This window comes from Neolamprologus multifasciatus, chromosome 6 (genome assembly GCF_963576455.1).
Source record: "Neolamprologus multifasciatus chromosome 6, fNeoMul1.2, whole genome shotgun sequence".
In the NCBI taxonomy this organism is placed as follows: domain Eukaryota; kingdom Metazoa; phylum Chordata; class Actinopteri; order Cichliformes; family Cichlidae; genus Neolamprologus; species Neolamprologus multifasciatus.
Window position 1 is genome coordinate 31,293,811 of NC_140444.1, and position 26,905 is coordinate 31,320,715.

General features: G+C 40.3%; 3 protein-coding genes across 3 annotated transcripts in view; 2 read left to right on the forward strand and 1 right to left on the reverse strand.

Annotated features, from left to right (window-relative positions):
- Window positions 1-26,905, forward strand: part of LOC146517339 (zinc finger protein GLIS2-like) — a 340,746-nt gene that overhangs the window by 99,702 nt on the left and 214,139 nt on the right. The window lies entirely within an intron of this gene.
- LOC146517346 (uncharacterized) lies at window positions 17,103-18,819 on the reverse strand. The gene is made up of 3 exons (XM_085163045.1): window positions 18,301-18,819; window positions 17,911-18,162; window positions 17,103-17,314 (listed from the first exon to the last, which is right to left on the reverse strand). Exons 1-3 carry the CDS (start codon window positions 18,428-18,430, stop codon window positions 17,205-17,207), a joined length of 492 nt encoding a protein of 163 aa, XP_085019171.1. The 5' UTR covers window positions 18,431-18,819; the 3' UTR covers window positions 17,103-17,204.
- The window catches only part of LOC146517347 (vasorin-like), a 34,155-nt gene continuing 26,193 nt past the window's right edge, over window positions 18,944-26,905 (forward strand). Inside the window, exon 1 of the mRNA XM_085163044.1 lies at window positions 18,944-19,183. The gene's annotated coding sequence lies outside the window, so the exon portion shown is untranslated. The remainder of the gene's footprint in view (window positions 19,184-26,905) is intronic.

A 26,905-nucleotide genomic window follows, 5' to 3' on the forward strand; every position in this document is an offset into this window, starting at 1 on the left:
TTAGTACCCAAAGCGTGCCGAAAAATCATCCCTGATATCATTACCCCACCAGCAGCCTGAAACACTGATACAATGAAGAATGGATCCCTGATTTCATGTTGTTTACGCCAAATTATGAGCCTACCACTGAAAATTTTAGCTTGAATTGACACTTTCAGACAAGATTGGTTTTCCAGTGTTTTATGGTCCAAATTTGGCCTCAGTTTCGACATGGCACAACGTATGCTCTTCTGCTTCCTTAGCCCATCTACTTCAATGTTCCATGGCAATTCAGAGATGCTCCTCTCCATACCTCAGTTGTAATGGGGAAAATCCCAGTAAATCAGCAGTTCCTGAAATACCCCACCTGGCACCAACAACCATGCCAGGTTCAGAGTCACTTGAATCAATTTTATTTCATCTTTTGAGCTTCGGCAGGTCATGTCGACCACTTCTGCATGCTTAAAAACAATGAGTAATAATTTTTCACAATTATTATTTCTTTTGAAAAAAGAGGATGTTTCAGTGGCAAGGAGTATAATAGGAGAAAATCAAAGAGCGTCCTTGTTTCCCTGAGCAGAATTGCCAGATGCTCTGTGTACACTGCTTTTTCTCGTTTCTTTACATTTAGTCAAGTTCCTCTTGACCACAAGGACCCCTGCCACTCAGGTTCTCACGATCCCTGTCAAGGAGTCACTCTGCGGGCTGTGAGAATCACTGGTAGCCCCTGCTGCTGGAGGCCTCCCGCTGTGGTCAGCTCCCTAAAAACACACATGCAGACACAGACAAAAACACACACAAACATGTCACAGGCCCATGTATGTTGTATATACACAGAATTAAACAAGCGTACATAATAGTCTCTTACTCCCGATTCTTCTCCAGCATCCTCTCTCCTCGTTCTCTCATAACAAACACAGCTGTTCAGACTGCCCTGCTACAGGAAAAAAGAAGCTCCAGCATAAGATCTTTGCATGTTCTTGATTTATTACATATCTCTTATATAACCACAATTTGTGCTATTTTATTGATGGTTGAAAGGCCTGAAAATTGGAATAATTTGTTCTTAACACACATACTTCTTGTAAACATAATTGTAAAAATAATGGTGATATTGTAGTTCTTGTCGCCACAGTAGTGATAAAGTGAGACCGTGAGACTGTCCCTATCAGGGACAGTTTTTGGTTTTGTTTTCGTTATAATGAAGGTAGATTAATGCCTGTGTGTCATGGGAAATGCTTTCCATACCACTTGTGCTTTGACACTGTAAAATCTAACAAGTTGCCAGAACTTAAAAAGATTATGCAGACTCACTGCATTAGAAAAGTTACAGTTTATTTAAGATATTTAAGTTAGGACAACTTGTTCAAAATGAGTACTTAGAATAACTTGTTTTTTCCGAGTGAGCAATACTAAATTAATTACTTCAGTTGACATATATGTTATATGTCAAGTTCTTTCAAGTACCGTGCACTCACAACGAACGAGTACATTTTAGTCAGTATGTCTCACTCTTTCCATATGCAGCCACTATATATAAGGCATTTATGCATACATTACATATGAAATTCACAGATAACAGTGTATTTTTAACCTAAACAACTTATCAATCTATCAATCTAAACATACCTTTAACTTGCTATTTCCTGAAGATGGGCAGATTGATCCAAATGTTGTTTGTATATGATATGATAGAACCGATATTTTGTTTTGGTCCTCTAAGATCAGTATGTAGATCTCTGAATTTTGTTCAATTATTATTATTATTATTATTATTATTATTATTATTATTATTAGTAGTAGTAGTAGTAGTAGTAGTAGTAGTAGTATTATTAGTATTATTAGTATTATTATTATTAGTATTATTAAAAATATACTTTAACCTCATAAGACCTGAACTCTTTCATGGCATGAATTTTTAATTTCTCTTTGCTATTTGGGCTGATTGGGACCTGATGAATGTAAAAACAAAGAATTGTGGGATGTATTTATTTATTTATTTTTACGTGATTTTAGTTTCTGAGAAAAATGAGATCCACATTTGAGGACATTTGCTTTAAATTTTGATAGAACAGTGGCAGTATGATGTCCTCGTAAGTGCATATCAGGTCCTTGTAGAGCAAAATGTAGTATTTTGGTCTAGACATCAGAAAATGTGATGTCCACATATGTGGACACCAGGTCCTAGGAGGTTAAATCTGTCTTGATGCATGCTCAATCCTCCAGCTAACAAAATCCCAAAAAGTTGATTCTGTTCTGTTCATCTGAAAATGTCACGTCTCGATGAACCAAATCAACGTTTTGAGTACCTCAAATATATATTAAAAAAAAGCCTTTCTGTCTTCACTTTCATGTCTATAATTTTTATAGCTTATATAATATTTAAACAGCAGCTGATGCAAAGTGCTTTAGAGACAGAAACATTTACAAGTCCTCTATAAAAAAAACCTCAATGTCAAAATAGATGTTTTGTTCTGTTCACCATTTATCGTGAAAAGTAAAAATCACAATCATTTAGTGGTTTAACCCATTTTAGTTAGTCACTAAGATGGGTTTGGGAATTTGCAAAATGATGATTCATCTCATAAACCATGACACACTGCTCTCCCCTACACAAGCTGCATTTAAGTTAAAAGTATCAGTATCGAGAATATTGTCAATACTGGCCCTGTACACTATCACATACAGTACTGGTGATGATTTTGCTGAAATTCACATACTTTGCAAAGCACTCCAGCAGGCTGGACTGGGCCTAATCTTTGACATTCCCGGATTATGATTTACAAAGGACAAATCTGGAAAATACAAATAGGTCCATAAATATCTGGACAAAGAGAACATTTTTTTCAAATTTTGGTTCTTCATATTACCACAATACATTCTAAATAAGACAACTCATTTCAGTTATTTAATTGGACAAATTAAATGACTGAATCTTCTTTCTCTGGGCATGAGGTCACTGAGGCAGCTAAAGAGCTCCTTGGTGGCAGAGCCCCTGGGGTAGATGAGGTTCACCCTGAGTTCCTGAAGGCTCTGGATGTTGTAGGGCTGTATTAGTTGACACGTTTCTACAATTTTGTGTGGAGATCCGGGATGGTACCTCTGGACTGGCAGACTGCGGTGATGGTTCCCACTTTTAAGCAAGAGGACCAGAACATGTGTTCCAACTATAGGGGGATCACACTGCTCAGCCTCCCTGTGAAAGTCTATGCAAGGGTGCTGGAAAGGAGAGTCTGTCCATTAGTCAAACCTCAGATACAGGAGCAACAGTGCGGTTTTCATCCTGGTTGTGGCAGAAGGCTTTCACTTCGGTGGTCTCAGAATCTCATCTCTGCTTTTCGCAGATGATGTGGTTTTGTTGGCTTTGTTGGTTGATGACCCCCAGCTCGCACTGGAATGGTCTGCAGCCGAGTGTGAAGCGGTGAGAATGAGAATCAGCACCTCCAAATCTGGCCATGGTCCGCAGCCAGAAAAGGGTGCGGTGTGCACTCCTGGTCAAAGACGAGTTCCTGCCCCAGGTGGAGGAGTATAAGTATCTTGGTTAGGAGTGATGGGAGAAAGGAGCGGGAGATCGACAAACAGATGTTTTGGGTCATTGTCCCTTTGTATTATGAAACACCACCCAACCAATTTGACTGCATTTAGCTGGATTTAAGGAGACAGTATGTCTCTGAACACCTCAGAATTAATTCGGCTGCTTCTGTCCTGGGTCACATTATCAATAAAAAATAGTATCCCAGTTCTACTAGCAGCCATGCAGGCCCACGCCATTACACTGCCTCCGCAGTGTTTTACAGATGATGTGGTATACTTTGGATCATGAGCTGTTCCACCCCTTCTCCATACTTTTTTCATACCGTCATTCTGTTAGAGGTTGTCTTGGTTTTTCCAGAGCTTTGCTGGCTTTTCTAGATACTATACTTGAATATCATTATGTCTACTTCCTGGAGAGTGTTGTTAACTTGGCTGTTGCAAAGGGGTTTCTCATTACCATGTAAATGATTGTGCAATCATTCCCCACTATTGTCTTCCATGGACATTCAGATCTTTTTGCGTTGCTGAGTTTACCAGTGCTTTCCTTCTTTCTCAGGATGTACCAAACTGTAGATTTTGTCACTTCTAATATTGTAGCAATTTCTCTCATGTTTTCACAGCTTAAAGATGGCTTGTTTCACCTGCATAGGAGCCCCTTTGGCCACATATCGTCACAGCAAAATCCTCCAAATGCAAGCGTCACACCTCAAATCAGCTCTAGGCCTTTTATCTGCTTAACTGATAATGACATAACAAAATGAATTGCCCACACCTGCCCATAAAATAGCATTTGAGTCAACTGTCCATTGTTTTTGGTCACTTTACATAGAGGCTGGCACATGTTAAGGAGTTGAATTTCCTAAACCCTTCATCCAATTTGAATGTGGATACTCTCAAATGAAAGCTGAGAGGCTACACATGGTGTCCATGTAAATTATATAACTATTCCAATATAATTGGAATATGTTTCAGTAAACAGGTAAAAAACAAAACTTGTGTCAGTGTCCAAATATATATGAACCTAACTGTATAAGTGAAGAAGCATAACAGACTACTTTTGGAAAAAAAACGTATTTTTGCTCTCTCCCTGAACTGCCACTGATGTACAGGATAATCCAGGCTTGCATTGGGGTTAGGCTGGCTCGGTGGGCTCCTTTTGTATTTTACTTTCAGCCACACTTGAAAACAAACATTTAAATTGATTCACATTAAGATAATACCTTTTAAAATAAATGTTCAGCTGCACTGACGGGAAATCAAAGAGAACCAATGCTAATGAACACTTCTGATAAACCAAGCTGTGGGAGTTTTGTGTAATTTGTCATTGATCTTTAATCATAATGTATTGCATTGTTCTACTGTTGCTAATTATATGTTTTGTAAGAAACCTGTTACCACAGAAAGCCTGAATGGAATTCACCCCCAGCTGTAGCCACAAAGACTTGCACCCCCGGCTTCTGTTTGCTGTGTGTTGACTGGAACTGCTGTAAACCCTTTAATATTGACATTTGTCAGGCCTTCACTCATCATCATTGTAATGGTATAACTGTAAAGTAAGCAAATTGGGTTTTTGGCCAACATCTCTAAACAATTTTTTTTCATGTTTTTGTTTCATGAGTGTTTCTGAGATTTTATTTTTTTTTTTTTAACATCTTTCTTGTGTGCTGGCGTCCATCCTCACAGGACGTCTCACCACAGCCCATTTGCAGCACTGATGACTTCGAGCACAAACTGCAGTGAGAAACGTCATTAACATCTGTTTGTGGTCCACACAGAGAGGTTTAAGGCCATGTGAAAACAAAACAACAACACTGACGAGGCCAACAACTGCAGAGTCTGGGGCAGGGACCGAACGTGGTTTCCCATGACTGTGTCATCCCAGCTTCCCTCCCCTGTCCACCCTCCCTCGGCCTTGTTGTTTTTCTTGCTCTCTTCTTCCCACTCACTCTCCGCCATTAAATCTCACCTAGTCTTCCTCTCTACGCTCTTCTCTCTTTTCTTTTACTATACCCTCCCAGTTCCTGTTAGATCATTTTGCTTTCCTGTTGTGCTGACATCTCACTGTCACCTCCTCTGCCTCTTCTTTCCTTCTTGTCCTCCCTGTTCTCCCCTCCACCAGCTCCAGCACTCCAGCAGCTCGGTGGTTTCTAAGATAATGTATAACTTTTAATTCATTAAGATATTGAGACATTCATCACATTGGATTATACAGTGGGGCAAAAAAGTATTTAGTCAGCCACCGATTGTGCAAGTTCCCCCACTTAAAATGATGACAGAGGTCAGTAATTTGCACCAGAGGTACACTTCAACTGTGAGAGACAGAATGTGAAAAAAAAATCCATGAATTCACATGGTAGGATTTGTAAAGAATTTATTCGTAAATCAGGGTGGAAAATAAGTATTTGGTCACCTCAAACAAGGAAAATCCCTGGCTCTCACAGACCTGTAACGTCTTCTGTAAGAAGCTTTTCTGTCCCCCACTCGTTACCTGTATGAATGGCACCTGTTTGACCTCATCATCTGTATAAAAGACACCTGTCCACAGCCTCAACCAGTCAGACTCCAAAGTCCGCCATGGCCAAGACCAAAGAGCTTTCGAAGGACACCAGGAAATGAATTGTAGACCTGCACCAGACTGGGAAGAGTGAATCTACAATAGGCAAGCAGCTTGGTGTGAAAAAATCAACTGTGGGAGCAATCATCAGAAAATGGAAGACATACAAGACCACTGATAATCTCCCTCGATCTGGGGCTCCACGCAAGATCTCATCCCGTGGGGTCAAAATGATCATGAGAACGGTGAGCAAAGATCCCAGAACCACACGGGGGGACCTGGTGAATGACCTGCAGAGAGCTGGGACCAAAGTAACAAAGGTCACCATCAGTAACACACTACAACGGCAAGGAATCAAATCCCGCAGTGCCAGACGTGTTCCGCTGCTGAAGCCAGTGCATGTCCAGGCCCGTCTGAAGTTTGCCAGAGAGCACATGGATGATACAGCAGAGGATTGGGAGAATGTCATGTGGTCAGATGAAGCCAAAGTAGAACTTTTTGGTATAAACTCAACTCGTCGTGTTTGGAGGAAGAAGAATACTGAGTTGCATCCCAAGAACACCATACCTACTGTGAAGCATGGGGGTGGAAACATCATGCTATGGGGCTGTTTTTCTGCCAAGGGTACAGGACGACTGATCCGTGTTAAGGACAGAATGAATGGGGCCAAGTATCGTGAGATTTTGAGCCAAAACCTCCTTCCATCAGTGAGAACTTTGAAGATGAAACGAGGCTGGGTCTTCCAACATGACAATGATCCAAAACACACCGCCCGGACAACAAAGGAGTGGCTCCGTAAGAAGCATTTGAAAGTCCTGGAGTGGCCTAGCCAGTCTCCAGACCTCAACCCCATAGAAAATCTGTGGCGGGAGTTGAAAGTCCGTGTTGCTCGGCGACAGCCCCAAAACATCACTGCTCTTGAGAAGATCTGCATGGAGGAATGGGCCAAAATACCAGCTACTGTGTGTGCAAACCTGGTAAAGACCTATAGTAAACGTTTGACCTCTGTTATTGCCAACAAAGGTTATGTTACAAAGTATTGAGTTGTATTTTTGTTATTGACCAAATACTTATTTTCCACCCTGATTTACGAATAAATTCTTTACAAATCCTACCATGTGAATTCATGGATTTTTTTTTCACATTCTGTCTCTCACAGTTGAAGTGTACCTCTGGTGCAAATTACTGACCTCTGTCATCATTTTAAGTGGGGGAACTTGCACAATCGGTGGCTGACTAAATACTTTTTTGCCCCACTGTATTTATAACCACACTGAAACTAAACTGAGTCAGTTCTATAATTGGGCCTACTGATTCCAAGGGTTCACATTTTCTTCCAATTATTTCAATCTTTTCCTTTTTGTGGCTCAACATATTACACATTTTCAAAGAATCTATCATGCTAAGCAAAGGATCTGCCAAATCTCCTCATTGAATTGCAAATTTTAGTCTCTTGCAGAGCTGCTCTTAACGCGTGCATCATATTTGATACAAGTTTTTGTGAGTTTTTCAGACTTCTACTTCATTGGTGTGATCTGAACCTGAAGTAAATTGTATTAAACAAATACATTTTTAAGTAATAAAGTGGGGGCAAAAGCAAGCAAGAAGGTCCTGAGTTTGAGTCCATCATCTGCTCGGAGCCATTCTTTGTGCAGTTTACATGTTCTCTGCATGTCTGTGTGGGTTCTCTAGTGGTACTGGTGACTTCCACTGATTTGCACATTAATATGTAAGTGAAATTGAAAAATCTAAACATAACTGCATTACTCTTTCATATTAAAACTGTTCTGTTCAGAATGTGAATGCTTTTCAATTTTCTCTGTTTCTGTGCAAATTTGAAAAAAAAAGAAGAGATTTCTCAGAATTTCACAGAATCAGAATAATTGATGCTTATGAAGCTGAAAAAGGTAAAATAACAATTTTTTTACACAGTTTCAATTTAACTGATCTGTGATTGAACACATAGCATGGATTCTTTATTGTGCCGTCATGTTTTTAAAGAAAATGTCAGGATGTGTTTCTGCAATATGAATATCAAGATAAAGTTATTCAATAAATGATGGAATTGCTAAACTAAAACGCAAACACTCACAAATATATTTTAAGCATTGATATTAATTTGATTTTATTCAGTTTAATTTTATTTATGTGTAGCAACCAAGGTGCTTTATATTGTAAGACCGTACAGTATTAAGAAGAAAACGCCAACAGTCAGACAAACAGTGTTGAGCAAGCACTTGGCGACAGTGGGAACGAAAAACTCACTTTTAACAGGAAGAAACCTCTGGTAGAACCAGAAAAAATAAACCTGGTTAACTTTTTCAGTGCTCTGTGCGTGGGTGATCTTTCTGTTAGTCTGTGACATACAGACAGATTTGACTGACAAGTTTTGGGGATAGGCCAATAATAGTGAATAACAATTACCTGATTTGAATTTGGCTATATCTCCATTCGAAGGCATCTTCTTGGCCATATCCAGACAGCTTCTAGTGCAGCTACTATTTTTAGATCACTCACTAGACATCCCATTCTGACCACTTGTGCTGTGCACTTGGCAGTTTCATCATGGACCTCAATCCTGGACAGAGAGCAACCCCATGTTTGTGCTAAAGGTTATCACAACTCAATGATCAGGGCAAGGGGAGAGACCAAAACCATGCTTGTCTTTTTTTCTCTCCCTAAATTCATTTGGTTGTGCACCATGACTTGGCACCCAAAGGCAAAACCTTCCATGCTGATTTCTATTATAAAATCCTGAGGCTCATGGAGAGAACACTGAGCAAACACTGACAAATTGAAAAGCCAGGAGCTTTTTGGCCACACCAGTCTTACCAACTGCCTCCCTTCCTTACCAGGTATGTCTCCCTGCTTTCTTGCCCACTTTCCAAAAGTCAAACTGAAAGTTTGACATGTTGAACACTGCACACATTGTCTGAGACACAAGTGCAAGGGGACAGAGTGGGACTTTCACTGAGACATCTAAGAGAAGCTGGAGAAGATATTCTTGAACTGATATATTTTCAAATATATTTTCATTTGCATAGACCCCTTCCCTTTTTTATCAAATAAACTACTGCATATTCACTACCTTCTCTCATATGCATATTTTTTATTTGCTGTTAATTTCCTTGCAGTGATATTTCCTTACAACATACGTAGTGTCCTACATACATACATGTATACATATATTTGATATATATATATGTTGCCCCTCCCATACTGTAACCCCCCCCGCCCGCGCCACATGCGCGCACACACACACGCACAGCCAATGAGTGTGTGTGTGTGTGTGTCTGTGTGGGGTGGGACTGTGATAGGGCGCAGGTGGCAACCTAATCATCACTGCAAAGTGCTATTAATATACCAGAGTGAGAGGAGCACACACTGACACAGGAAATATGAAACACAGATATACAGAAAGACAAGGAAAGAAGAAGAAGAATCATATGGAAGCTCTTGTTCTGCATTAAGAGAACAAAAAAAAACCCCAAACAAGCACACACAAAAAAATCAAAAAGACGTTGTCACAACTTAAGAGAAAGAGAGAATAAGAAAAGTAGCATGGACACTGTTCTCATTTTCCTTCAGTGTTCCTGGCTCCAGACCAAACGCAGTCTGCTTGCCTCCCGTGGGGAGAGTAACTCCAGGCCTGAATTCCATTGTGTTATTTCATGTTTTCCTCTCTGCCACAACAATCTCTGCTCGAAGAACTTGTAAAACACACTGCACAGGCAGCTATGTGCACAATAGAAGCACATGCACCCTGGCTGGCATGTATACACATAAAAACACAAAAGCACAGTGCCTGATACACAGAATGCAAGCACAAGCAAAGTAACACTCCCTCTGCTTTAGCTACTTTCCTGTCTTATTTACATTTCCTAAAGCTTCAAATTAGGACTTTGGGAGAGACTGAAACAGAGAAGCCGAAGTCTTACTTAGACAGAAGTCATTTCCGCTGTGCTGGGGAGGTCTTTGGAGGGTCAAGCCTTCCACAGCCTCGGCTGTGTGAATCACATAAACACTGAGTGAAACACTCCCGCTTTGTACCCAACTGCAGTCCTCCTACTCTGCTCACACAGCAAGAGCCACACTTAGCCTGTTACAGCACACACCACTTTGTTCTGTGGTATTAAGAGTGTTTCTGGAAGGAAGTGCTGTTGCATGTCTTCAGTGTCCATTCGTGGTCTGACGGAGTTCAAAAATTGACTTCTTATACATACATATCTATCTATCTATCTATCTATCTATCTATCTATCTATCTATCTATCTATCTATCTATCTATCTATCTATCTATCTATCTATCTATCTATCTATCTATATATATATGTAGATAGATAGATAGATAGATAGAGACTTTAGACGCTCTACCAAAACCACAAAAGATATTATAGAATGATTTTCACAGGCTCAGTAATGTTACCAGATTTAATCTGGTAATCTATATGTGCAAAAACGAACACATTATTATGCGACATTTATTCTTATGCCCTAATTACCCTGCTCATCCATACTAGCCATTACTAGGTTTCCTACCTTTAGGTTAATCATTTTGCTGTATTGATTTCTTCCCCTGAGAACATCCCAGATTAGTGTTGTGCTGTAAAGCAGCAGATCAAACATAGCTGCAAAGGATCTGGCTTGCTGTGTTTGTTTTCTCGCGCTCCTGTCAAAATCTGTTCCTCTTTCTCAGCCTCGCATGTGCGCTCACACAAACACCCAAGCACAGGCTCACACGAGGCAAAGCAGCTCTGTGATGGGACCCATCAAACAAAAGCCAGCTGATGTTCGTGAGAGAGTCGGGGGTACGGATTGATTCCATGTACAGCAGATGAAGAATGGAGGTTAAATGATTAATCGCATCTGATTTTGTTAGAGTACCACCAGATGATGTTGTATCACATGGGAGTCAAAGCAGAAAAACACAAAGGCGAAGTTATGATTTACAATGACAAGAAAACAAGAAGCACTCAGACAGTTTAAACTTCAACCGAGGCAGCTCACTATCTGAGCAGTATTTAATCTAAGTGGAATATTATTGCATTTTTTGTAAACTAATTTTTTCTTTGTTCTTTTTAAACCTACTTTAAAAAGTTTGTAGTGCAGTAAAACCAAGTGCCAAGTGCAGGCATTGTTTGTTTTCCATACTGTTTAAACATTTTACTAAACACTGAAACATAATTTCAGTGTTTAGTAAATTACATTTCATTTTTTTGTGATAAATATCAAGTGAAACAAGTTTTTGATCACAATTTTATTTTGTTTACCAAAAAAATAAATTCTTTTTCAGGAAGATTGTACATGTATTTAAAATATTACTCATTTAAATGTTATGACCTGTTACTATAATGTACTTTACAATATCATAATAAAGTAAATTTAGAATAAGAATTTACAATACCCACATGTCATTACCTATATATCTATACGTTGTCAGTACAAACAATGGCAGTATGCAACATAATTTTAAAATGCTCTACATAGCATTGTTATGACCTTGGCCTTCTGTTGGCCTCGAATAAAAAGGTCAGAGGTCAAATGTGGCATGATATTTTAAATCTTTATACAATATTTCCTATATGTTGACAATACACAGCACACTTGTAAGAATCATATTTTCTAAGTTATAAGGCATTTTGTCAGGTTTTACCAAGAAATCACTGAGCTGACCTTGAACCTTGATGTAAGCCAAATTGCAATGGATTATTAACATGAGCCCGCTCTACAAACCTCAGATATTCATTGAAAAAGCTATCATGTTTACAGACAGAATGACACGCACTCACAGAAACGCTACATAAAACACAACCTCCTTGGTGGAGGTAAAAATGCCCAAAAGAAAATATCATCTTAAGAAGTAAAATATGAAGACAATAAGAAAAAAGGATGGCAAAGGTGTGCCTTTATTGCTAGTCTGGAGTAGGTTTCGCACAATAGGACCTTCAAATTTACCCTTCACGGCTGCAGTGCAGATAATGTAAGATGTACATGATGAGTAATTATCTGTAGTTGCCAAAGAGAAGTAAAAAGCAAATATAAAACCAACTAAGTGTACTGTACCTGATGCCATCTCATGATATGGCATGATCCACCCAGGGAAATGCGCCCCATGCTGTGGACTGCTAACAGGTGGTCATGGGTTACGTTGGGGAAGGCGTAAAGCTCTACAAAATGATTGTACAGAGAATTTAAAATGATCTTCGACACAATCAGCCGTGTCTCTGGCTAACTTTATGTTTTTATTGTGCGTGTGTCACATAGATGGATTTCATCTGGACATTGCTCACACATGCCCCGGCTTGTCTGACTGACCGTCTCAGTTTAGACTGTCAGATCTCCCAGAATGTGTTAATGTGCGAGAGGCATGTGTGTGTGCGGAGCAGCTGTACATGTACCGTAGTTTTGTATTAAAAACATTCCTTTTTCCGCTGTCTTCTCTTTGGTGGATTATTAATTTTTGCCTTGCTGCATACCCGAGTGACACCAGTGAGCATTATTCACTATCAACAATGTTGTTAAACACATTTTACCAGGTTGAGGGCTGGTGACCATGACGACAGTTTCAGGTTTCAGTGGGTTCCCGTCAACACAGTGCAGCTCTGCACTTGAATATAGTTTCTCCATCCAACAGCTCATTTACAGCTTAAGTGACGGGCGGAAGTATTTGGTTAGCGGTGCACCTGCAGCAGCTTTCCCAAGACCGTGTATAAATATACAGGCTTAATATGGAAATGCAAACTTGGAAAGACAGAGGAATGTGATAGGTAGCTGAGGTTCTGCAATGCAGTTGTCGTGGAAATGTCTACAAGAGTAAAGCAGATTTATTGTACTTCCCTCTTTTAATAATAATAATAATAATAATAATAATAATAATAATACATTTTGAGGGCGCCTTTCTAAAACCCAAGGTCACCTTACAAAGAGAAAAAGATATCAATAAAACAGTAGATTAAATTATTAGATTTTAATAAATTAAAATACCAAAAACAACAAAATACAAAAAAAAACAAAACAAATAAAAACAAACCAACCCCCCCCAAATAAACCAGGTTTGACAGCAAGTAAAATCTGCATTAAAACTAGTAAGCCAGTTTAAACAAGTAGGTTTTGAGTTGTGACTTAAATAAGGGAAGGGAATCTATAGTTCTTAAGGCTGAAGGAAGTGAGTTCAAGAGCCGAGGAACAGAGCGACTGAAAGCTCTGCGCCCCATAGTGACAAGACGAGCAAAAGGAACAACAAGATGAGTGACAGATGAAGCTCTGAGAGAGCGGGAAACAATGGTGATATGAAGCAGATCACAGAGATAAGGAGGCGCAATGTTATGAATACACTTAAACGTGAGAACTAAGATTTTAAAATTTACCCTGGCTTCTGGGCAACCAGTGAAGCTGTTGAAGAATAGGGGTAATATGGTCTCTTAAGGGAGTCCAAGTTATGACCCGAGCTGCAGAATTCTGAAGAAGTTGAAGTTTATGGAGAGACTTATTGGGGAGACCAAACTTTTATCATAAATGGTGCATATATGTTTGAATGATTTCAGAGCAGCTAATTATGACTTAGCAGGTTACCTACATAATGTTTATGAGATCACTTCAACAGGAAATGTGGACTTTGCACGAGGATTCAAGCTTTTCATCACTGTAGAAGGGACAGAAATAAGCATTTATAAAGGTATCGCTGAACTTACAGCATTTGTGTTAACTAACTAAAAATTAAGGCAAAATGCCTAGCCAATAAAAAAGAGGTTTACATTATGTATGTGTTCATTAGCTGTAACTGTGGCAAACGGGGGCTTGTGGAAAAACACTGAGAGAAAGCTGGGAGAACCATCAAAAGTGACCTGTAACTCATTCTAAACATGACAGACATATTTGTTATGTGTTGTAAATGCCCTTCATTTGTCTTCTATCTGTTTGAAACTAAAGGAAACAAAAAAGAAATCTAAGGACAGATTAAGCTGGTTGATTTCAGATGTCAACAACCCGATTCTTGTAAGCCTGTAAGCTCTCCAGTTATAAGATCATTTCCTGTAGCTGATTAGAGATTAAATTCTCACTTCTGTCAAATCTCCCTGCAGTTAGCTTGGAGGGGTGAAGAAAAGACATGGTATCTCACTTGAGTCTGCGTTTCAGCTTCATTGCTTTTTCTTGAGGATGCAGGATTTGGAATCTAAAAGCTACAAATTTTCCTAAGAGAAAGAGGGATGAATATAAAATGCAAAGACACAACTCTATAAATAAATAAATAAATATAAAATAATATGACCCATGACTAAAGGCGTCATTACCCTGTAATTAAATGGAATTTTAATGGACTTTATCTGAAATGACAACATAACTATATTCAGATGCAAATATTTAAACACTTAAACCACACACACACACACACAAACAAACAATCCCCAAAAACAACTTTTAATACATTTAAGTAGTGCGTGAATAATTTTAAGTACTGCCTTTTCCTGGTAATTTAGCAGAAAAACAAACACTATTTTCCCATCTGACTTAGTACGACGCCGTACTTCTCAGGGCGCGGGTTGCTTCGCTTAACTTACCGAAAAGGAGACACGCAAGTAAACAAGGACAACTGAATGATAGAAAATCCATCATTGACATAATCACATTGATATATATAACGAATATTAAGTAACAGTGTAAAAAAACATGAAGCTGTGAAAAAGTTAAGTCACACCGAAATATTGTTTTTCTTTAAAATGACCAGAAATGACGCAGCACTGAAAATGACCTATAGGGTAAAATAATTTCTTTGTTTCCTGGTGTTTATTATATTTGTATGTAAATATATATTTTTTCAAAATAGGCCGTATTATAAAGTGAGGTGGAGAGTAACGGTGTGTTCACACCGAACGCGATGGACGCGAACAAAAACGCCCCAAACGCCCCTAATTTGACGCGTGCACATTCGCGTCTCAACGCGTGTCCAAGAAAAATCCATCGCGCTTCAAAATATGATATTTTGACGCGCGTGAACCGGAAATGTGGGAGGGATGTGGGAGGAAGTTGTGCCAGACCGGTATCTTTGCAAGATGGCAGCTGTCGAGTTAGCGCTTGAAGAGAGAGTCTCCCTTCTCTATGTACTGTGGAGAGCAGAGCAGCGGCGTAAAAGACGCCCTCGCCCTACCTGGGTCCATCAGGTCCTCCAGAGGCATGAGCAGTTTGGTGAGTTTCACCATTTGCTCCAGGAGCTGCGCCTGGATGACGGCCGATTCCAGCGACATCACCGTCTTTCACTCGGCCAGTTTGAGGACCTGCTTCCCCGGGTCGGTCCCAGAATCGCCCGCCTAGACACCAATTACAGGCGCTCAATCCCACCTGCAGAGCGCCTGTCCATCTGCCTGAGGTTAGTAAAAGTATTTAATACGGTAGTCCTTTATTGATACGTGTGCTAATACATGCTAAACCATCCATTTATACACTGCTAACATGGACGTGCTATGCTAACAGTGAATGCTCTCGGTTTTTACTGATAGCAAACTGTGGTACGGAGACGACTGTTTATAATATTTCTAGTGATACTCAGAAGGTCTCATCAAGTCCCGATTTAATTCGATTTATGCTGTTATCAGTGTTTGAATGATAGCATGGCTGTGGTGTCATATCAATGTATGCGCTCGGTGTTTGCTGATATCAAACTGGAGCATTAGGACCACTGAGTTAACCTTTGTAGTGATACTCACTCCTTTTTATTTAGACGGAGCGGAGAAGTGTGTGAAGGCAACTTGTGTTCTCCACAATTTTCTGCGCTGTGTGGACGAGAGAGGGGCACCTGCTGTGGTGGAGCCGTTGCAAGGCCTGGGTCGTATGGCAGCAAACAACTCCTCCAGAGAGGCTGTCCTGGTGAGGGAGAAATTCATGGCTCACTTCTCGGCGGAGGGAGCTGTGTCTTGGCAACCAAAGGAGTAGCCTGTTTGAAGTCCGAGTGACTTCCCCACAACGGCCACCCACAAACCTCTAAAGAGTGTTCCTGTCCTTTTAATTTTTTCTTAATAAATGGAGCTCTACTCCAAAATAAACGAACCTATTTTTACTCTCTTAAGTAACTTGTCTTCACTATGTTCCTATATACAGTGTGGTGCACAAGTTTGGGAAACCTTATTAATAGTCATTATTTTCCTGTATGAATCACTGTTACAATGAAAAATGTCACTTACATATATCATATAGGAGACACACACATTGATATACACTAAATATTTATTTCATTTCTTTTTTTGTGTTGCCAATTTATGCACCTGCTTGATTTAAACAGTTATTGCACACTTTCTGTAAACTGCATTTCACTTCTCAAATATCACTGTGTGTGTCTCCTATATGATATATTTAACTGACTATTTTTATTGTGACAACCAGTGATTTGTACAAGAAAATAATTACTTTTCACAATGTTGCCCAAACTTTTGCATCCCACTGTATTAGTATGTTTTGTCATTAGTATAATATGAAATAAATTCTACTTGTGTCAAGTCGGGTGCCAATATTTGCTGTGTAGTAGAACAGAGACATTTTGTCATTATAAATGTTTATTTGAAAAAATATAAATTCATTAACAAAAACATTTATCATAAATATATGAAATTTAACTATTTACAGAGAGACAGGAATAAAAAGGACCCAGCTTGGAGTGGAAGAGCCTCAGGGAGAAGGAGGAGAAAAATAAGAACATTGTTTCTGCCCTGGAGAGTTGCTGCCTCATCAGAAAACTACTGATCATTAGGGTCCAATGTTTCCAAATTTAACACAGCTGTGCTGTTTTCAAAAACTAATTTATAAATTTGAAATTTCACGAATTCTCGTGTCTGAGGCGGCATGCTCTCCAGAGCAGGAACAAGGCCGAGGAGGAAATGTTCAGTTGGAGATGGGCGTGGCCTCTTTAGGGACTCCAGGATGGCCAGCTCCACCGCCGATGGACCGTCCTGGGACCCGTCCCTCGCCCGCCTTCGAGCTGTCCTCCGCTGTGGGCCTGTAAAACACAGCACAAAACAACACAAAGTAATGAGAAGGCTGCTACTAGATTTTCATTTTCAAAATTGAAAAAAAAAAACATGATATAAACAGATTGGTTGTAGATATTTAGTAAAGGTGATCACAAGGGAATTCAAGCAAGTAAAAAGCTGTCAGTGCTTGATGTTCATACCTGTGGGTGCAGCAGCAGGAGTGGAGGGACCAGGGACTGGAGAGCCAGGAGAAGAGACAGCTGAGGACTCTGCTGCATGATTACTTGACTCTATGAAGACAATATTAAATGTTAATATTATTATTAATGTTAATATAGGTTGAAGACAATAGTCATAGAGAATATTATATTATTATATACTTATATACTTATTATTATATACAGTGGTCTCTCATTTATTGCAGCACATGAACAGTAGTCACAGTTCTCACAAGTTGATTCTCAAAGTGCAAACCTTTGTCGATTTTAAAACGTAAAAGTATTATGCCGCGCTTTTTCTCCGTCTGCGGCGCCACTTTTGTGCGCCTTTTTTGCTCCCGGTGCAGGTGTCTATTTCCGAATGAGGGTCATAGTTATGAGTGTTTTTGTGCTGTTTTTTTCTATTGGACGTGATGGTTATCAAAACCAAACATGATAAGTTTGGCAAGCGCAGGAGACACGACACGGAGGAGATTTGTCATTTGGGCTGCAGAATGCAATGCGCATAGTTGAAAGCTGTACGGTGCAATAAAAAAAATCAGCGAAAAGGCGAGGCAGTGACGGATGAACAGCGGGACTACTGTATACTGTTTATTAATAAACAAAATATGTTCCTGTATGACAACACGCATAAATTAACTGCCTACATTAACTCAATGTAAACATACCTTCTGACTGACACTCCCCTGCTGCCTCTTCGGGCTGTCCCTGGTCCTCGGGGGAGAAGTTCTCCACGGTCCGCACCATATTACCGCTAGTCTCCCGCGGGGTGAGGAAGGGGTCCAGAAACCCCATGACCGCGAAGAACTTCCATCTTCTCCCCGATCCTGCTGCAGACCCACTCCTCTTCTCCTTCTCTGCCTTCTTCTCCTTATTATAAGTGTCCCTGAGGCTCTTCCACTTTCTCCTGCAGATGTCCTCTGAATAAACGCATTATCTTGTTAGCGGAAAGGTATTTGTACATCAGTGGGAAAATAGCGGGACAGTAGGCGGGCTTGCTAGCTTTTGCGCGGGTTCATCGGGTCAGTCTGAAAATTAAAAAGAAGGAATGAACTTACCAGGTTGCCCGATCTCCTCACTTATGTGTCTCCAAGCTAGGTCCTTTTTATTCCTGTCTCGGTAAAAGTAGTAGCTAGCATCGTATAGCTCCGGGTGATTAGCCACGGCACTGATTAGCTTTTCCTCCATACTGAATGAAGAATGAAGGGCTTTGGCTGGATCTGCCCCTTTGACCTAGGTCAGAGCCACGTCACCAGGCTCCTGATTGGTTGTCGCGGCGCGATTTGACGCTGGAGTTCAGATTTTTCCAACTCGAGCGGTAGACGCGAAACGCGCGTATGCACAAAATGCAACACAAAAACTCACGCGCGTGGTTTTATTCGCGAGTCAAACGCGCCAGACGCGCTACACTGACGCGCGTTTCACGCGTTTTGGCGTTTTCGCGACGCAAATCTGCTTCCGAATTTTCGCGGGACCCGCAATCGCGCGTCATCGCGCTTTTCCATTGACTTTACATGTAAACCTGACGCTCTATTCGCGTCCATCGCGTTCGGTGTGAACACACCGTAAGGCATGGCTTTCGCAGGTGCAGCCCGCCTCGAGGACGCGCACGGCAGCGCGCTCTGGCTCTACACCGTACCTCCCACTTCCCCAGCTTGTTTAAGTGCTCGCCTCCTTTACTTCAATGAGCAATATTGTTGAAAAGTCAGTGCGCCGCTGAACGCCAGCGGACCAGAGTCTCCAAGAACAGCCAGCGCGCTGCAGTGCCATGAGACACCTTCTGGTCTGAACTCCGTGCACACGCCGACTACGCTGCGCTGCAAGAGGAGGTTTCTGAACTTTTCTTGGAGGGTTTTGCATTTGATAGGAACAAAGCGGATAAAACGTCCCGGTAGAAGCTGCTCCAGCGTATTCCTGCGGACTTTGGGTTTCTTTGCCAAGGTAAGCCTTTTTGATAGCCACACTGAACGTTGTGTGCACACTGAACTGTGTTGTGGTTCCTTTAATTCTTTGGATTGAAGCGATTTGTATTAAAGAAAATCTGCTCATGCGTTTGGGTGCTGTGATATCGATTAGACGTGCAGAGTTAATCCGTTCTTCTGCAAACTTGGACGCTCCGAAGCACACTCGTAATGAATCCGGCATCGGCTCCTTCTAGTACCTTTTACTCAGCCAGCTCCGGACGTGAAAGCTTCCTTTGTGGTTGTGATTTTGTCAGCATATCCTCACATTCCTCTCCCGGCATATACGGGTCAGTATCTCGGGTCAGGATCTGTTGGACAGACGCGCTCAGAGGAGACGCACTTAACAGAAGAGACGCTGAGAGGACCGTTTCCTACAGAGATACATGGAAAACAGGATTAGCTCTTATCTTGGTCGTTGCTTCAGATCGTGTTGGAGTCGCATGTATCGGATTAGAACTCGTTATCTGCCCCTTCACCGTGTCTCTCCCACCTCTGGCTGTTTGAGACTTTAATCTCCGCGATTAGCTGGTGATTCCCCAGAGACAAATCAAGATATCACCTCTGGAACATACCGCCAGTCAGTTCAGAGTGATGATTAAATTTTGTTTTCTCTGTGATGTTATCCTGTCAAGCCTGGATATATATATATATATATATATATATATATATATATATATATATATATATATATATATATATATATATATATATATATATGTGTGTGTGTGTGTGTGTGTATATATGTATATATATATATATATATATATATATATATATATATATATATATATATATATATATATATATATGCACATTTTTATGTAGTGGCTTTTTATGTAGTGGCTGTTTTAAAAAGTTTGCCTTCACTCATATTTTAAATATAAAAGTATGATAATGATCAAAAACACAGATTCCAACTTCCAACTCAAGTTTAAGGACTATTTTATTTTTTTGCGCTTGTCTTTGGTTGATGTTTCTGTAAACTGAACACACACACCTTATGATATCAGTGACAAAACTTTGTTGAACAAGGTGCTGTCATTTTTGGGATCATGTGGTGTGGATTTCTCACTTTTCCCCCTGACATTTTATAGAATAAGCAACAGAACACAAATGCATAAACCTCTGAACTTGATAATAGAAGGCAAGGAGTCAAAGATTCCTCTAGGGGTTTTGGAAAGCTGTGCTGGGCATTTTACTGTTTTCCAGTCATCCACTTCAGGGTCGTAGTCTGTCATAGGACAAGAGGCAGGGTACAGGGGTGTTTTCTAACTTTTGAAAAATAAACAGTTATTCTAAACAATATTTATATCTTATCCATCCTTATCCTTCCATCTTTTCGATCCATCCATCCAAAAGAGCACTTTTAGTCATCAATATTCATGTCTAAACTCTCTGATACTGCAGTGGTAATATGTAGAAGGAATGCCTGCAATGCATGACTGACTTGTTTATCTAATAAATCTAGACAGCAATATGCTGAATGTGACCTCCCGTCGTCTCCTTATATTGCAATTCGCTGCCTTCACTGTCTGCTCCGTGATGAGTTTGGGGTAGTATAACCAACCCAGCGTGGAGTATGACTATGGGAAAAGCAAAGAAAGGTGGAGACAGATGGGATGGACAGAAGTGAATACAGGAGAGTAAAGCAAACATTCCTGATGCGGTGTCTCAGCAATTTAATTAAGGTTTCTGGTGAGATGCTGCAGCGAGCACCTCGAGGTGAAGGCTTAGCCTCAACTCTCCTCGTCTCAAGCTTGGACTAATCCCAGGGGTCAGCTAATAAGTGTTCAGGTCGAGCCACCATGACAACTAAATAGGGGGGAACATGAAGGCAAGTTCCTCCATCAGGGAGTTAATAAGCCCATGAATGAAGTAAAGAGGTACAAGGTGAAGAGGATGGATGTGTGTGTGAGATTTCACTTGCTATCAGCCACACCAGCTAACCCCCCCCCCCCCCCCCTCCTTAGTGGAGTTTAAATGAGCCCTGTGGTCCTCAGATGTTTCACAGCTAAAAGTAACCATTTATACAGATGACGTTACATTAATTTGCATTTCCACGAGTCTTCCTCTCAGCTCAACATTATTGACTTCTTTCCTAGCCTTAACACATTGACTCTTTGCTAAAGGAGTGAGCATAGCCTGTGGATCCAAAAAGTGACTGATCCTTTCTTACTAATGGCCAACAGGTGGCGACCCACCAACCACGTTCTACAGAAGTGAGCCCACTTCTCCCTTTATTTCTGACCTCAGTAAACCCGTTCTTAACAAGTTCATGGTTTCAGGTGTTAGTTTAAAAATCTTAGTCAATGCAGTCTGATGTTCATTTTGTAAATTATGATTTTGAGCGATAGAGCAGGGTTATGCCTTAGGGTGTGGCTGTCTTGTGATTTTGACTGGCAGTTCGTTACTGTCCCACTCTTGATCGTCTGCTTTCAAAAATCCAAGATGACAACACCCAAAACGCCAGGCCCACAAAATGATGGGTGAAGTCATAGTCGGTACATTCATTTTTATATATTCTAGGTATATAACACTAGCTAGACTTTCCATAATGTGACTTTGCAAATGCATTCACATCCACATAAGTTGAATAACACCTTACACACAAACACACACACACCCCTCCTTTGAGGTTAGAATTCGGTCACTGTACCAAACTTGAGTAGACTTTTTATAGGCAAACAACATTAGTGACACAAAAAGCGGTACTTATTTTCGAGCCCTTGTAATGAAGTGAACTTTCCTCCAACACCGTGCTATTTATATTTCCGTAGATTTGTAAGCCTTGATGAGCTGGCGGCACTGTTTTTCTTGGCTTTCCTGAATGAAAAGTTTCTCCCTACTGTTTTCATCCTGACCACTTTTACCATCCTGTCATTCCTTTCTTGTTTTCTCTGCATCCGCTGCGTTTTACATGTGCAGATGTGACATTTTTACATTGCAGAGAGGCTCCCGTCAAGCCTCACCCTCCTGCTCCCTTGTTCTGGTTTCTTCTTCTCTGTTATCCAGCTTTGTTTTTTTTTCTGTAAGACTAATGCTTTTTTGTGGCTTTCTCTTTTATGTGGAACAGAAAGCCCCAATTAATCCAAGGTAAATTGTGATAACCACCCTGCCTGTATCATAATCAGTAACAGAATTTGTTTACATTCAGTGTCAATTCTTTTTAAGTTTTAGAGCGTTTTCACACCTTTTTTTACACTCTGTTCTAAATCAATTGACGAGTTTGTAAACTTGTATGTTTTTCCAACAGAGAAAACTCCAAGTGAACTGAAATGCATCACTACAAAACCATGTGAGGAGGTTTGAGAAACCAGGAAGTAGTGTGAGGTCAGCGCATCGAAGCTGAAAAAATAATGGAAATATTAATAGCACAGTGTTGGAGGAAACTTTACCTTATTACAGGCACCAGACAGTACATACTCTCAATTATATTAATTATACTATATTGCCTATAAAAACTTTAGTCAGCTATTGACCAAATTCAGGCCTGAAGGTTTGATTGTGTCTGAGGTGGGAGCATCAAAGTCAGTATAGGAAGAAAGTGCTGTAGCCTGAACTAGTGGATAATTTTTACTCTTGACATTTGTATTTATCTGGGTGACTTTAAGCATTTTACTTCTGGTTGTTACAGTTTGTGTACTTTGCATATCTGCGGTACTGCTGCATCCCAGAATGCACAGCGTTTAGCTCAAACTTGGTGTTTGGCTTGGCGCGAGATCACATTCAGATCACATTTTCAACATAAACGAACCACTCTGGAGTTCGCCTGATACCGGACTGAGACCACCTCCTATCAGGGGTGGTCATTTTGGTCCACACCCTAGTGCCATTACCATGTTCACATCTGCACAAGTTAACCGCACCAAGGGTAGAAATGAAACAGAGTTCGAGTTTAACTGACTCAACAGCAAATGTGTGAAAACACCCTCAGTCTGTTTAGAACTCCAAAAAGCTTTCAACAGAAGCCTTGCAATGGAAAAAATGAATGTAAGAGACCTCATTTGAAACTGACTTTCATCTGCTACCTTGTTTGTTTAGTGCTGTTCTGGTGTTTAGCCTTTGTTTCAGTACTCAGTAACATAGAAATACGTGTCTGAATCTCAAATAAAGTCCAAGTGTGTTTAATTTGTTGTTCATAATTAGTTGTAAGAAATTTTAAAGCATATCTCCTCTCTCGGAAAAATCCATTCCTGGAATCGTTACATTTTCTACAAAAAAACATATCAGTTGAACAGTTGAATATTTACATAGATATGTCTTCACATTGTATCTTTAAACCAAACGCTTTATCAGTATCATCAGCTGTTATTCTGCTGTTATTCAGTTGCAACTGTCGTTTCCATCACATTGGTATTTGAGCACAAAGTGTAAAAATATAGGGAAGAAGTCGCTCTTGCTGCTGTTGCAGATGTGCGGTGGGTTGAGCTGCTTGTCAGCTCAGTTGGGAACATTTAAGGAAGTGAAGGCTACGCCGATGGAGCAGACGTCCAACATCAAGTCTCCGACTGCTAATAAATCATTCTGCCGAGTTGGGTCATTACGCTGCTCCGGAATTGCTCCCTTTTGTTATTTTAGCAGTTGATGAATGCATTTCTTTCTAACTTAACTAGTGTGATAAATTTAAACAATTTAAGTGTCGGAAAGAGGAACTTGTATCATGTTATTATCTCAATGACTGAAGAATCCCAATTTCACAAAAAACATCTTTGAATTGTTTTGTGCAAAACCTTTAAGTCAGCAAATTTGCAACGTCATGAAACACACAACAGCTTAAAAAATACGCTTATACTCAATTTACTTAAAAAAAAAACAAAGATTGAGACAAAGATTGTTTCAGTTACTGGAAGTGGATGCCTCTTTTTTTCTTGCAGCCTGTTATGCATCTAATTTTTGCCTAAATCCACTAAAACATTCATTTGCATGACAAGATTTGGGCTATATTGCTAAATTTGGTCTCTGTTTTCAGCAACATTAAAAAAAAAGGCTCACGTTACATCTTTACAAGCCTCCTTGACAGCCGAGGAATTCAAGACTCAAACAACACATAACAACGTGAGGCTTAACATGCTCACCAGAGGGGAACCTCCTTGAGTTTAAACCATGCCTACTCCCCTTCCACCACCAAGGATGGTTTAGGAGTTGTTACTCCTTTTACTAACCCATGAAGCATGCCCCCCCCGAACACCCACCCTCACAGTGTGTTGTATAAACACTGGCGGCTCAATAGGAAGGTAAAGAGCGTGGCACATGCAGGCTCCTTGTAACATTCCTGTGTGGTACCAGGAGACACCAGGAGATGTAAGATGCCTCCAGTAGAACGACTGTGTTGCTTTATGCAGAATGCAGGATGACACAACAGTCAACCTTCTGATGACTTGAAAATACCCATTTTTCCACTCGGGTTATAGCACTTAATGTGTGACGAGTTTAAGAACAAAATCTTAGTATTCGACACAAGTTCCCCTTGGACCTTAATAAAACTGCAAAATCAGCTTCTAAAAATGACAATGACCATTAAGCAAGTCAGCATTTTCCTTTCCAATCGAGAGCTGAGAGAATCAGTCTCTGTTTCATATAAAGAAAGCTTTCAAATTCAGACTTGCTCCTTAATCTGCCTTTAAGATAACACTTCACCACCCTGTCCTTCAGTGGGAGATATACCTGAGGGCAAGTGTGTATCTATGTATATGTGTGTGTGTGTGTCTTTGGATGGGGGTAGTGTAGTAGATTAGAGAAAGCCCAGCTTCCAACCCCCTCTTTCTGAGCCCCTTTCCATCTTTTTTTTTCTCCTGGGGGCACATAGTCTTGCTTTGCACGCATACACACCCTTTCATTCCCATTCACAGCACAAGTCAACACACACACAAACACACATGGCCTGGGGACTGCAGGGCCTCACAAAGCATTTCAAAGATCAGAGGTCTGGACCTGTGATATTTTCAACAAGTCAAACAGACAACAGGTGAGGAGAGAGGCCGTTTGACAAACCGGCGTTGTTGCTCAATACAGCCGCGTGCACTAAAGTTGACGTGTGTGCCTAACTAGTTGTACGCATCAGGACTTTTGAAAGATCGCTGAGTCATTGTTAGGTGAGGTGTTACTTTAGGGGACCTCTGTAAGTCTGCAGAGAGGTGCGTGTGCAGTATCGTGTTTACTCTCAGACAGGTAAGACCTGATTTTGTCTGTTTGCAAATCTCCGTTTGCCTATTTGCACAATTCATGAGTGAGGTTTTTTTAAATAGAGAATATAATGCACATTAACATACAGGTTTTTAAAGAAGAAATTGAGATCAGTATTACACAAAACAGTTACTCGGTTACATTGCGACTACAGATGATTAAGTAGTTTGTAGAAGCACCTTTAGCAGCAATACCTCAACTTGCTGTTGCCTTTCCTGCTCTAAATTGTCTTATAAAACAACAGAGTTCTGCAAACTACAGAAACTTTTGCTTTTAGACGTATAGAGGTGCTCACACTTGTTGATAGAAAATTGATTGGACTAAAAAATAACAACAAAACAGAGTGAATAATAATCGTAGAAAATAGGTGAGTTATGCATAACAAGTATGCACAGTACAAGTGGAATGAACTAGTGAGAAATAATGTGAGGATGTGAGGTAGATCTTCTATTATATGTTTCCTAAAATGTTAATGCTGGTCTGTCACAATATTACGCTGCTTAATGCTTGCCTTAGAAGTCAGATATCGGTGCTGGGAGTGACGTCACTCCTGTGTTGAGCGCATTTTAGTAGTCAACTTGGAAAAGCAAGGAAAAACAGGACCTGTTTAGCCCCTTAGCAAGGTACAGGCATCCATGCATCACTAGCAATGCAATGTAATGCTTATTATTTTGGCTTAAAAGCACAGCTGCAGCACATTGAAAGGCAGATCCTGGTCAATGCCCTGATATCACTTATTTAGCCAATCACAAATACACAACAGTGACTTTAAAGATTGCAAGTTGTACAGTTTTACTAATGTTAACATGCATTACGTGCGGTGGTCGTGCGGGTGTTGGTGTAAGGCTGGAAGTCTGACCTGAGGGGACGTTCCAGTTGAAAATTCTATCTAGGACCTTAGACATTTCGACTGCAAATGCACCAATGGCTCTCAAAGCATGCATTATCTTGGTAGCATTCTGCAGTCTTCTTTGGTGTTGTGTCAGGATTGCACATTTAACTCAGTTAAGAGTTACTGAAAGCTTGCTATGGCAGAATGAAGTCAAGAGTATTCTTGGGACCGATTGCTAGCAAGTTTAGTACATAATTTCTAGAGCTGGGCTCAGGCCATTGTTTTTGGGTAGGAATCTGGTTTTAAATTTTGTATTTTTAAATTACTAACTTGGAGACTGATATCTTAACTCTAAATAAGACGTTAGAGTTGCCCTGTGATAGCAACAGAACAGTCAATTGGTACATGAGAGTACTGGAAGGATAATCTCTAGCCGGTTGATCAGGATTTGGTGTAAGTTAAGGGAGTACCAACAAAAAACCACAAACCAACTAATTAATGGTTGTTAGTTTCAGGATTCTTCTCTTTAAAATGCTAGGTGAAACTAAACTGGGTATTCCAGTTTCCTCCCACAAACAGAAGAAAAACATAGTCTTTGGTTAACTGGACATTGGTGTGAATGTGAGTAAAAATGGTTGCTGATGGACTGGGGTGGGCTGGATAGTTCAGGTTGTACCCTGCCTC

Excerpts from the sequence above, each read along its gene's own strand:
- LOC146517346 (XM_085163045.1), bottom strand. The coding sequence starts at position 18,430 with ATGGAGGAAAAGCTAATCAGTGCCGTGGCTAATCACCCGGAGCTATAC. Across the intron at positions 18,163-18,300 it reads TGAGGAGATCGGGCAACCTG|AGGACATCTGCAGGAGAAAG; the intron begins GTAAGTTCATTC and ends GCGTTTATTCAG. Across the intron at positions 17,315-17,910 it reads AGGGGAGTGTCAGTCAGAAG|AGTCAAGTAATCATGCAGCA; the intron begins GTATGTTTACAT and ends TTGTCTTCATAG.